Here is a 14346-nt window from a genome sequence, read left to right as displayed (position 1 = left end):
TGGTCAGTTGTTGAATACCTGCTTCTAAAGCCTCCTCACTATCTTGGTTGATTAAAGTCTAGCTGTCTCTCTATTCAGCCTAATATGATATTTGTAATTATTTTATATATTACTGAGAGTAAACTTATTTGACTAACTTTTCAGGTCTTCTGTGTCTCCCTATTTGTGAATTAGTACAATAAAAATTATATATATATACAGTATATATATACATATATATATATATATATATATATATATATATATATATATATATATATATATATATATATTTATATACAGTATACACACACACATACATATATATATATATATATATATATATATATATATATATATATATATGTATGTATATATATATGTATATATATATATATATATATATATATATATATATATATATATATATATATTCTATGCATATGTTTTAAAATAAGTGAATCATGGAGGCCAACTGAAAACTGTTCTAAGGAATATTTGGACCCTAACCCTGATTTTGCACTAAATCCTTGAGATGCTGACCGAGCACTAAAGATCATATTACTAGATAAGATAAGATAGACTGATTTTTAACTCTTTCTTACGATTTTTCTCTTTTTTTTTTTAGATAACATATTTCTAATAACAACATTTATGCTTTGAAATGACCAGACGAAGGTTGGTGTTGTGACTGATAGATTATCGTCGTTTAGAGTACTGAACATACATAATGAAAAGGGTCTCAATCATACAACAATTACCAGGTGGGGTTTTCACTGTTGGATTCTGTGAATGTTAGAATGATACAACAAAGATTTTCCAAATAATATATATGGTGCAAGTAGTTTTTATGCAAATTTAATGTCTCTTCCTATTTATGTACATATTTCCTAACCTATATTTCTCCTCATATTGTAAAGAAATGAATCCATAAAAATTCTATAACCCACCCTTTTACATACGTTAATCTTTTTATAGTCCTCCATACATTTCCCACCCTGAGAGTGGGAAATATATGCAATGTAAATGACAATTTATCTCAACAGCTTCCTCATACACCAAAAGTCTTTTTCTAATGTTTTGCACAAGCTATGCTACCTCCCCTGTTTCCCCTACTCTATGATTTACCTGCTCTTTCACCCTACCAATTTCGCTACATTTATTTGTACTTATCAACCACATCTATTTTACAACCATCTGTGATTATATTCATTGTTCCAACTTCCTGGTTTGCTATTACCCTTATGACCTTTTGTTCAAATTCAATTTAAAAAATCTCTTCTTAAAAAAAATATCATGATTTTAGTAAAAAAAAAAAAAAAATTGGTATTACGTTTTACTTATGCTACGAGTGATGCCAGTTTGCAATATCTACAGATGTTTTCGTGAAGTTGATTAAAGAAATTATATATACATTTCAATTTTGAAGAAAATAGGAAAATAATCGTTTATACTGGCTATGCAATGATCTTCAATACTTATAAAGGGAATAAAAAAAAATCAGAAAAGAAAAAGCTTGAGACTGGAATGTTAAGACTTTAGAAAATATTATTTATGTTGATCGGCTTTTAATTCTAAAGCCTGGTTACAGAGTTACTTTAGGGATTTATTCTGATATTTTCCTGAGAGAGAGAGAGAGAGAGAGAGAGAGAGAGAGAGAGAGAGAGAGAGAGAGAGAGAGAGAGAGAGAGAGAGAGAGAGTGTGTCCCTCCGCTAACGATAACACCTTATGACATTATCATTCATATTATCGAATTGTCTGTACTGGACAGATTGAAAATGTAGATACCTTGAGATAAGTTTAGCAAGTATTTATCTAATAACGTTAGAATAGCTCACGGAAAAGCATGCTAGCATTACTCTAAATCAATATCTAATACATTCTTTTCTTGTCACATACCCAATTTCTCCACAAACTTTAACTGAGTCCATCAATTGCATTCTATATCATTTCTTGGAAAGAGGGACCGACTTAAATATAACAATGAAAATATCTCTCATGAAGGTATAAACTAGCCCATCTCTTTTTGTGTTAGTCAATGACGTTTCCTTGAAGGAAAATGAACATAATAACTGAAAAATTAATTTCATAAAGTAGTAGTATGTTAACTTTTCTTTAAAAAATACTACCCAGTGCTTAACCAGTAAAAAGTGTAAGACAAAACTAGATAAAGAATAATCTTTATTTTATTGGAAAATCGCTAAGACTTTGATATACAGTTTAGAAGCACTTGCGGTGAACAATACCAGGGCCAGACTCATCGTACTCTTCCTTGGTGACCCACAAGGCCTGGAAGGTGGACAGAGAACCAAGGATGGAACCACCGATCCAGACGGAGTACTTCCTCTCAGGGGGAGCGATGATCTTGACCTTGATGGTGGATGGAGCAAGAGAGGTAATTTCCTTCTGCATCCTGTCAGCAATACCAGCATACATGGTGGAGCCACCAGACATGACGATGTTGGCCAACAAGTCCTTCCTGATGTCAATGTCACACCTCATGATGGAGTTGTGGACGACCTCATGAACACCAGCAGATTCCATACCAAGGAAGGAAGGCTGGAAGAGAGACTCAGGAGCACGGAAACGCTCGTTGCCGATGGTGATGACCTGACCGTCGGGAAGTTCGTAGGACTTGTCGATGGAGGAGGAAGCAGCAGCAGTGTTCATCTCACTCTCGAAGTCCAGGGCAATGTAGCAAAGCTTCTCCTTGATGTCACGGACGATTTCACGTTCAGCGGTGGTGGTGAAGGAGTAGCCACGCTCAGTCATGATTTTGCCAAGGTAGTTGGTGATGTCACGACCAGCCAAGTCCAGACGGAGGATGGCGTGGGGAAGAGCGAAACCTTCATAGACGGGCACCATGTGGGAGACACCATCACCAGAGTCGCAAACCTCACCAGTGGTACGACCAGAGGCATAGAGGGAGAGGACAGCCTGAATGCAAATGTAAGTGGCAGGCATATTGAAAGCCTCAAACATGATCTGAACCATCTTCTCACGGTTGGCCTTTGGGTTGAGGGGAGCCTCAGTGAGCATGGTGGGGCACTCCTCAGGGGCAACACGGAGCTCATTGTAGAAGGTGTGGTACCAGACCTTCTCCATATCGTCCCAGTTGGTGATGATACCATGTTCGATGGGGTACTTGAGGGTGAGGATACCCCTCTTGCTCTGGGCTTCATCACCAATGTAGGCGTCCTTCTGACCCATACCGACCATCACACCCTGGTGACGGGCACGGCCAACGATGGAGGGGAAGACAGCTCTGGGAGCATCATCACCGGCGAAGCCAGCCTTGACAAGACCGGAGCCATTGTCGCAGATGAGGGTCGCCGCATCTTCGTCGTCACACATGGTGGAGGTTTACGGTATAAGTATTGTCACACAAGTACCTGTAATAGAAGAAATACTTTCCGTAATACAGCAGTTTCAATTATGATTTTATTCAACTATAAAGAATTATCTAGCAATTAGCAGGAAAGAAGATACATGTACTAGTAAACTAGTAAGGAAAGAGGCATAGGGAAAAAGTATACTAGCGTATTGATGGTAAATTAACTTGAATTAATGACCATTATAAAAAATGCATCAAATAATTTGTCAAGAATATGAACGAAAAAGCTAACAATTTTTTAAATGAATTGAACATCGCATACAAGCAGAACGAGTAAAAAAAAAAACAGTTAAATTTGAATCTAAAATGACAAAACTCAAATACATAACAAACTGTTATATCCAATAGTTTTTATTTGATATCGGAAAAAAAATAGTTCATCTTAACCCTTTCACCCCTGCGGTATTTGGAATTTCCCATTAATAGACTCTTATAGACACATGTCTCTAAATACAAGAATAAAATCCATAGAATAGCTGACGTGAGTAGGCTATATACCTAGTCTGCCATGTCGTTAAAAAATATTTTATATGGAATGTCGGGAAAGGATTTCAATGCAGTATAAATGCAAAGGCATGAAATCAGAAAAGGGATATGATATTTCCACAATTTTCATCCTAAAGATAATCTTAGTTTAAACTTGAAACCTTCAGCAAGTTTGTAATAATACCTTACATGATACAAAATAAAGAAACATTATTTGCTACTTTTTCTTATTTTATTTTCTGGTGAAAACAATAAAACGAAAAACTTACCAGTTCACTTATTAGATAGAATTGTCGGATGAAACTAAATTCTTTCAAGACAAAAAAAATTTACTTTGTTAAAACAATTAGAACAATATTGAAATCAAATTACGGTTCTGATAACACGAGTAATTCGCGATCCATTCATTTGTTTGCCACGAATTCATAAACCTCATTGGTAGCTGTGATATTCAAGATTATAAAAAAACTTTAATAAGATATCTACATTTTGCTCGAGCGAATGAATATTGAGAGGAGTGTCTTCATCTTATTTATAGAAGTGAGTTGATAAACATTTTCTTCAAACATAATATAGTTCACGAAGCAACGGTAAAATAAATATACGGATAGACGTGTAGAATCTGGATATAAGGACAGCCAAAGAGGCTGGGGACTCTATTGAATTCTGAGGTTTAACTGGAGGAAACCAACCTGTTGCACAAGAAAATTGATGTCTAAAGAGGTCGGAGAGCAAGTGGAAATAAGGAAAGTAAGAGAAGACGTAAAGTAAGATAAAAAGTGGGTGCAATAAGGGTTGAGGTACGCTATAAAATGTTAACACCTACGGTACACCACATGAAAGGACTTGAGGGCAGTACTCCTTTAGGGGATTAAAGAAATATGAGACCTTAATTTGTGACAGATACAAACAACAAAATAGTCTTCGTTGTATTAAACGTTAAATCTTACTTTTCAGGTTTTATTTATAATAGAATTAAGCACAGTGTAACGTGATTAACTCCTATAGAGTAAATAAAATGTTCAGAGAAACGTTTTAATTTTTAGAGAAATAATAATAGGCAAATATCATAATGAATGTATCGAATTTAGCCTGAAATAGCCACATTCAATGTAATTCACGCAATATTTTTCATTGGTGTTCACATACAAGCTTCAATGTTCATTTTCACTAATTGAATATTCGCATTTAGTATCATGTAAAATTCTCTTACCGAATTCAGATATGAAACACTGAATCCCAAAATCCGCGTCATATAGTTGTAGCCGAAGTGAGTCTATCATGAAAATCAAATATATAATAGTAATGCAGTGAAATTTCAAAAAAGTAATCGAGGAAATCTATAGAAAAATTCCAATCACAATACTACAATCGGGAATATGAATTTTATCCAAGAAATTCTGCTAAAAAACTCAAATTCCTAAATCGAAAGAAACCTGTTCAAATTTTAATTTCAAACAATACGTGAGACAACTCTTTTTGTTAAAGAATTACATAATCTTAAAGGAAGAAATAATATTTAAAAATACACATTGTATTATAATAATCGAAGCAATTTTATTGCCAAATTCACGTTCATCACTATAATCGTTAAAACTCTTAACGGATTCACTACTATATAAGCAACAATAATGGAGGGGACTCAATTAAAAATATCCCCTCAATAGAAAATTCTCGCTACATCTGGCATTAGGTAACACAGGTTTCACCACCAGCAAATTATGTGGCACGTTGCAGAATTTCACTTAATCAACCTCCGTTTCACCGCCACTTTTCCCTCGCTCTGACCTGATACATCCACAAGTCACGGATCTTACCTCTCGATGAGTCTGGGACGGACTGAGGTTACTGTGCGTTGCCTTCTCTCTTATATTGGGAAACCAAGAATGTTTCGGTGAAAACGAGCCAAATTTTTCTAGGACATTTCCTTCAGGAGATTTTATGGATCAGGAAAGACCGAAAACTAAGATTACTTAATTAAATGCCAAAACAGACCGTTGATGGTCAACTGGCCTCGACCAATAGGATTCTTCCAGTTGACTTTGTGCTTAACCAATGGATAGCTGAGAACCTGTGATTCTGCGAGACATTAATTAAAAGTACAAATATAACTACAGTCAATAATGCTTACATTAATGCATGCATGCATAAACATACACTCTCTCTCTCTCTCTCTCTCTCTCTCTCTCTCTCTCTCTCTCTCTCTCTCTCTCTCTCACACACACACACACACACACACACACACACATATATATATATATATATATATATATATATATATATATATATATATATATATATATATAGATGCACACACGCACACATACGTACACACACACATATATATATATATATACATATATAAACATATATAACTACAAAGAGATGCATGCATATATATAGTTGCATACACATCATATATATACTTGTGCACTTATGTATTCATGCATATACAAATTCATGCATATATGCATACATGACACATGCCCATATCCATATAACCATACCAATGCATACATGCATATTTGCACATATTTTGCATACCAATGCATATTTCTTTTTAAACCGGGCAAGTAACAGCAAAGCATATGTACATACAGTTATACATACATAAGTATGATAGTGTAGATCAGAAAGATAAATATTACACAAACATTTATGATATGAGGTACATCATTCTTAGGCTAGAAATCAAGTTCACTAAAGACAGGTCTCCCTTAGGAAATTAAAATCTTTGAAGATTGCAGATCTGTTTGCATAATAGTGCATTGAGTTTGTACATTACATGTACACTGAATGATGGATAAGTAGCCAAACAGAGAGAGATAAAGAGAGATAAGATATTGAATGATTGAAAGTTTCTATTAAGGAAGCAAAACATGTCTTAAAATATAAAGACACAAGAGTGACTGGTTTGGTGTAAAAGTGAGTATGTGATAGTATCGTATTAATGTCTCGTGGCTATTCTCTATCTTCGAAGATGGAAATAGACGATATTAGACTGAAGTAGTCGGATACAAAAAATGAGCTGTGATAATAGTGTTGAATAGCTGACGTTTGATGCTTCAGAGCTGATTGGGGATAGGGAACAAAGAATGCTATTTTAAAAAGAATTTTACAAGAAGAGAAAGCCAAGAGTAAATCAGAGCAAGAATAAATACTTGTGCGAAAGGATAATGAAAGCAGAGGTAAGTCATAGAGAAGGTGAAGCAAGGAAGGTTGCAGGGTGTGTGCAAAAGATTGAGAAAAGACTTGTTTCTATGAAAGCTGTTTAGATATAAGTTTGGCATGCGAAGAACCAATAGGCTGAGCAATGTGTTGATACATAAAAAAGATGAAACATAAGCAATGGTGAAAGACGATATTAGTCTGAATTATTTGCTTATGTGGAAAGGTTACTTACTTACTTTACTCTCATGGCTGCTTTACCGGTCCCCTACAGCAGGGGAACCACACTCTGTACAGGACCTCAACTGTCGTTTTACCTTGTTCGTTCAGAGTAGTAGGAGGATAATTAGGGGACAAAAATTGCATAATTCAGTAGTGCTTGGAAGGAAGTGGAAAGGATTACTTAGAAAGCGCTATTGTGAAAGAAGATGGGTCTTGATATTCAGAAAGCATGAGTGCTAGCAAGATGAAAGGGAATAGAGCAATTCGTATGGGATGTTCGACGCACTGGTGATGAGCTCTGCGTATGACGAGCCTAATGCGCGAGTTTTATAGCATATTCCTCTCACTATCCAGCAGTTAATGTTTTTATATGGCAGTGACTCTTGTGTTGATTTAATCCCTAGAGACACCTACTGTATTAGTGGAAAACAATCAATGTTATATATATATATATATATATATATATATATATATATATATATATATAGAGGTATGTATATAAATGTTTGTGTGGGTATTTATATGTAAATGTACCGGTGTGGATCAAAGAGGACCGCTAATTTTCACCCTGGAGACACCTGTTAGTTATTGGCTTAATGTCAACCTACCCAGCGGGGGTGTGGGAGGGGGGGAGGGATGGCAATGTGGCAAGCCAGTACAACTTACTGCGGGTCTCAAGCCTGGATAAATGTGGTGAGTTGCTGCTTAGTCTCTCTCTCTCTCTCTCTCTCTCTCTCTCTCTCTCTCTCTCTCTCTCTCTCTCTCTCTCTCTCTAGTGTGCACCGGCAAATTTAGTGGAGAGTTCTGCTTTACTATAGAGTTCATCTCAAATATGTAAATTTGATTAAATATGTTCATAAGCATGGAAAATGCAATCTCAATGTTAATGGAGCCCTATCAAACGCATTACCAGTTAACAGTGGAGTACTCCAAGGGAATGTATTGCCATCTATGTTGTTTATCCGCCTCATGGATTTTGTAATGCATGGAACAGTTGTGGATGGTGGAGAAGGATTGGACTCGATTGGTAACGGGAAATTAATTGACCTAGAGTATGCTGATGACGCTGTCCTTGCTAGCAGAACACCACAGGACTTGTAAAGCTTGGTTACAAGAATCCATGAGGTGTCACATGAGGCTGGGCTCAAGATAAATAAAAGAAAGACAGAGATGATGAGAACGGAATATGCAATGGAAGATGAAATATTGGAATGAGAAAGGATTAATGAGGTGGAATTATTCAAATATTTAAGAACCATGATCTCTAATACAGCATCTTTAGAATTTGGGTTTAATGAAAGACTGAAAAAAAGCAAATCAGAAAATGGCTAGGTTAAGTAAAATTTGGAAATCAAACCGCTTAAAATTCCATATAAAAATAAGGCTATATATCAGTTTAATGAGATCGGTGTTACTGTATGGAAATGAGTCGTGGTATAACACTATCAAACAGATTTTGCAGATTTGAGAGCAAAACCCTTAGAAGAATATTGGGAGTTAAATGGCAGGGCAGGATTAGAAATGAAACTATAAGAAAGATTACTTGAGTGCCAATTATGGATGAGATCATAGTGAGGGGTAAATGGAGATGGTGTGGGCATGCTCTTTCCACTCGCCAAGAGAGATTACTTCACCAAACCTTCAACTGGGCTCCACAAGGGACTAGAAGAGTTGGAAGATCCAGGCCTACATGGCTGAGGTCTATGAGAGTGTAGTATGAGATGATGACTGGCGAAATATAACCGAGGCCCTTTCCGCCAACAGGCGTAGGAGGAGATCCTGCTGCTGCTGCTGATGATGATGATGATGATATATATATATATATATATATATATATATATATATATATATATATATATATATATATATATATATATACATATACATATATATATATATACAGTATATATGTATATATATACATATACATATATATATATGTATACATATATATATATATATATATATATATATATATATATATATACATATACATATATATATATATACAGTATATATGTATATATATACATATACATATATATATATGTATACATATATATATATATATATATATATATATATATATATATATATATATATATATCTATATATACACATACACATGTATATATATATATATATATATATATATATATATATATATATATATATATATACAGTATGCTCTTATGGCTTAGTCATTCCCTTAAGCAATTTACATTGAATTATAAAGCTTCTATGGTATCAATAATTTCAAGACAAGACTTTTCTAGTTTATTGCATATTTTCTTAAAAAGACTTCCAGTAGCATTCACATTTGATGCTTGAGAAATATTTCTTTAGAGTTTTCATGTTAAATCTAGCCTCGGAAACCAGCAGATACGAAAAACCATAGAAATGTTACCTTAAAACAATTCATGCCAAAAGTGCTTTATTGTTTAATATACAGTATATATATATATATATATATATATATATATATATATATATATATATATATATATATATATATATACAAGTATATATATATGAATATATATATATATACACACACACACACACACATATATATATATATATATATATATATATATATATATATATATATATATATATATAATATATATATATATATATATATATATACAATATGTGTGTGCGTGCATGTGTGTTTATTTATAGTTATTAGGCATGCAGACCATAGTGGAATAATTAGAACTGTTTCAAGAAATAATCTAACCTGGTCTTCGGCTAAAGATCATATCGGTCACGAAAATCGGTGTTATTACTGTTCATAGTAAACACTTAAGTTTTTGCCTCGAGATCGAAGATTCGACATGAAGATGACCATCCTATCCATGTTAATTAGATTAATCTTTTTTATTATTTTCATAGAAAATTTTCCAATCACAACATTTAAGAAATTAGCTTGAAAATAATGACAAGTAGGGCATAATTATGACAGATGACTTATCGTCATTTACAATATTTAATATATCTAAGGAAAAGGGTTCACACCAGGGAATAATTACTAGATGAATTTTTCTATTTTGGCATAAAACAAATTTCAGTGAGGAGTTTCCATACCGTAAATCAATTGGCAAGCGAAACACAAAGCAAACTGGCTCTTTGATTGTAACTCAATTTATCTGACTAGCTACTTCACAGTTTTTATACATAACCTTTTACAATCTGGTAAATCTATGACTTATTCATCCCAAAAAAAATAACAATAAGTAATACTTGTAGGTAAAATTATATCAATCAAGCACTGAAAGACTTTCTTTTATCAATGAAATTGTAGCATTGATTAATATCTTAGCTGTTTAAAGTAAGATATATATTTTATCCCTAGCAGTAACAAATTTAGAAGACTGATAAAAAAGATGAAAGCATCGTTTCGAAAAAGAAAATTCAGGCTATTCCTTTCAATGGAACTTCAAGTAAAGGATTTTGTGATCAGTTTTTATTTATGTATCTTGATGTCGGATTTACATTTGCTGTTTTTTTATTCATATTGTTTATATTCTTCAAGACTATATTGCATAAAGAAGCCTTATCTGAACTTTTGTACATTTATATAAGATGAACTTTTCTTGCAATATAGTCACACTTTATGACCACTTATTCATATTGATATCGTCATATCTTGAGTTATATCAAGTGAAAAATAATTTTATATGATTGAAAAGAATATCGCGAAAAAGTGGTAATTCTGAATCTCAATTCTTTCTTAGAATCTACGTCCAATCACTTTGTAAATTAGCATATCCCACATTTTCCCAAACAGTAGCATCTTAGGTCATTTTGTGGAAAGACAGACATACAAGCTTGAATCAATAAAGAAAATAATATTAGGAATTACTGTAATGAAAGCTATCCTTTTTCTCTTTGTGGATATAATAAATAGTTCAGATGTCACACACAAACATAATGGATATCTCATTGATTTCATAAAGCATACGCCTTGTAATGAACTTATAATAAAAAGGTACAAAGATCAAAATACAAATATCTAAATATTTATTTTATTATAAAAGAGATAAATATGCAATCTAGAAGCACTTGCGATGAACAATGCTGAGGCCAGACTCATCGTACTCTTCCTTGGCCATGAGCAATGTATGTAGCTTAAAATTCATTGGAATTATTAAAATGTTATTTGATTTATCAGATACCTAAAATACCTTCGTACATATCGAAAATAGTTAATATGTTTTAAAATGAAACTCTTTTATTTAGAAGCACTTGCGGTGGACAATGCCGGGGCCAGACTCGTCGTATTCCTCCTTAGTGACCCACAAGGCCTGGAAGGTGGACAGAGAACCAAGGATGGAACCACCGATCCAGACGGAGTACTTCCTCTCAGGGGGAGCGATGATCTTGACCTTGATGGTGGATGGAGCAAGAGCAGTGATTTCCTTCTGCATCCTGTCAGCAATACCAGCATACATGGTGGAGCCACCAGACATGACGATGTTGGCCAAAAGGTCCTTCCTGATGTCAATGTCGCACCTCATGATGGAGTTGTGGACAATCTCGTGAACACCAGCTGATTCCATACCCAAGAAGGAAGGCTGGAAGATGGACTCGGGAGCACGGAAGCGCTCATTGCCAATGGTGATGACCTGACCGTCAGGAAGTTCGTAGGACTTGTCGATGGAGGAAGAAGCAGCAGCAGTGTTCATCTCACTCTCGAAGTCCAAGGCGATGTAACAAAGCTTCTCCTTGATGTCACGGACGATTTCACGTTCAGCAGTAGTGGTGAAGGAGTAGCCCTTCTCAGTCATGATCTTACCAAGGTAGTTGGTGATGTCACGACCAGCCAAGTCCAGACGGAGGATGGCGTGGGGAAGAGCGAAACCTTCATAGACGGGCACCATGTGGGAGACACCATCTCCAGAGTCAGTAACCTCACCAGTGGTACGACCAGAGGCGTAGAGGGAGAGCACAGCCTGGATGCAGACGTACATGGCGGGCATGTTGAAGGCCTCAAACATGATCTGAGTCATCTTTTCACGGTTGGCCTTTGGATTGAGGGGAGCTTCAGTGAGCATGGTGGGGCACTCCTCAGGGGCAACACGGAGCTCATTGTAGAAGGTGTGGTACCAGACCTTCTCCATGTCGTCCCAGTTGGTGATGATACCATGTTCGATGGGGTACTTGAGGGTGAGAATACCACGCTTGCTCTGGGCTTCATCACCAATGTAGGCGTCCTTCTGACCCATACCGACCATCACACCCTGGTGACGGGCACGGCCCACGATGGAGGGGAAGACAGCTCGGGGAGCGTCATCACCGGCAAAGCCAGCCTTGACAAGACCGGAACCATTGTCGCAGATGAGGGTCGCCGCCTCGTCGTCGTCACACATGGTGGAGGTGGTAGTTTTTGAGTCTTGTGCCTAGAATTTTATTTTATTTCAATTAAATTTTGTAACAAAATTAAACATTCTTCTCGTTATACTACATATCTAACATATGAATCTCGTACCTATGAATAATTCAAATAATTTAATGTCTTATTTCTCAAAAATCTGTAGAGCGGCTTGATAATATATAACATCTAAGGTCTCCAGGAATCAATAAGCATATACAGTGAAGAAATATATTGTTTATGACACAATAAAATGATATCATTATATCATTGGATGACTTATCCGAGTCCCTATCCCTTCCTACAAACAATGAAACTTAGGAAATGTGATACGGAATCTTGTTACAGATACAAATAAAGGGTAAAAAAAATACATTCTTATTCCCAGGTTAGAGTGAAGCAACATTTAATATGTAGCAAGAAAAAAATAGGATTTTAATGCATCGAAATAGAAATATGCTGTTTAAGAATTCAACTTGAATAATTAGAATAAAAAGTCTGGTTAATAATTCAACTTGAATAAATAGAACGAAAAAGTTATCGTCAAGGAAAAAAAATCACTAATTCAAAAAAAGAAAAAAGAAAAAAAAAACTACGTACTTACTGCCCCCAATCTTTGTTTCTTTAAAATAGAAACGTGAATTCATTCATTACTTGAAATGACTTCTCAGGTCTTCGAGATTATGAGAGAATCAAGAGAGAAAACAAAACATTACAAAATTATGAATTTAATTGAAAGATAAGTGTTATAAATCTATGGAAAGTTTGTTTGATTTCATCTCTAAACTGGGTGGTAGAATGACATAAAGGAATGTACGTTCAGGTTTTAGAAAATTCTTCGGGACCTCAAAACTGTTATACAATATGATTCATCTTCAATTTATCTCCATATGATTGAATGTTTTCCCGTGTATATCAACAACCTTCAAAATAATAGGTATTTGTTCTCATGAGGAAAAGAGTACCGAATTCGCTTATATAAAGTTCCTAGTTCCTTTCAGCAGGAGAAACGACAAATGAATATCTAAACGAATAAATGAAATATTAGGGTACTTAAAAATATGTATACCAAAAATTTTATATTACGTTCAGACAAGAGTCCCAATATACTTAGTCAGGGCTAATTAAAACAGATTCGGGAAGAGTTCTAATATACTTAGTAGGAGTAAATTAAAAAAGATTATAAGTTATCCATCATTTTCACTTATCATGTTGGAAATTAACTGGAAAATTTCATTTGATTCCGTAATCAAAAGTAAATGAAACGAATGCTCTTCGTAAACAACGGATTCACATTGAACAAAAATCGTCTTTAAGGTTTAATCGTCTGGAAAGCGAGTTCAAATTAACTACAAAACACAAAGTAATTATCGTAAGTTAATTTTCAAAGCGACACCGAGTTCTACAGTATTCTATATTGAGAAACCAATATAAAGCAGAAATGAGTTTCACCAAAACCCCGTCTTTCAACCACAAAGCACTCGCTCAGGGGGGCCCAACGCCCCAAGCCACCTTTTGCACTCACCTACAGATGAGCCTGAGAACGACTAAGGTCCGTCAGACCAACATCCCCCTTTATATACGGCACCAGGATCTCTACGGTGACAAGAATGTGAATTCGGGGCCAAAGCGTTCAGCCTCGGATTTGCGATCGCATCTATCGAATCTCGGAAATCGGTCTCGTAACCGCTGCGTAAACTATCTTTGACCAGGTAAATT

General features: G+C 34.9%; 2 protein-coding genes across 2 annotated transcripts; both read right to left on the bottom strand.

Annotated features, from left to right (window-relative positions):
- Nucleotides 1-2175: 2175 nt before the first annotated feature.
- LOC137653288 (actin-2, muscle-specific-like) lies at nt 2176-3368 on the bottom strand. Its single transcript, XM_068386659.1, has one exon. The coding sequence runs from the start codon at nt 3332-3334 to the stop codon at nt 2201-2203; it is 1134 nt and encodes a 377-aa protein (XP_068242760.1). The 5' UTR covers nt 3335-3368; the 3' UTR covers nt 2176-2200.
- Nucleotides 3369-11264: 7896 nt separating this feature from the next.
- Nucleotides 11265-12652, bottom strand: LOC137653284 (actin-2, muscle-specific-like). Its single transcript, XM_068386655.1, has one exon. The coding sequence runs from the start codon at nt 12623-12625 to the stop codon at nt 11492-11494; it is 1134 nt and encodes a 377-aa protein (XP_068242756.1). The 5' UTR covers nt 12626-12652; the 3' UTR covers nt 11265-11491.
- Nucleotides 12653-14346: the final 1694 nt, after the last annotated feature.

The sequence above is a fragment of the Palaemon carinicauda genome, chromosome 14, assembly GCF_036898095.1.
Source record: "Palaemon carinicauda isolate YSFRI2023 chromosome 14, ASM3689809v2, whole genome shotgun sequence".
Taxonomy (NCBI): Eukaryota; Metazoa; Arthropoda; class Malacostraca; order Decapoda; family Palaemonidae; genus Palaemon; species Palaemon carinicauda.
This window is presented reverse-complemented; position numbering and strand designations above follow the sequence as displayed.

Coding starts and splice junctions, on each gene's coding strand:
- LOC137653288 (XM_068386659.1), bottom strand. CDS start 3,334: ATGTGTGACGACGAAGATGCGGCGACCCTCATCTGCGACAATGGCTCC.
- LOC137653284 (XM_068386655.1), bottom strand. CDS start 12,625: ATGTGTGACGACGACGAGGCGGCGACCCTCATCTGCGACAATGGTTCC.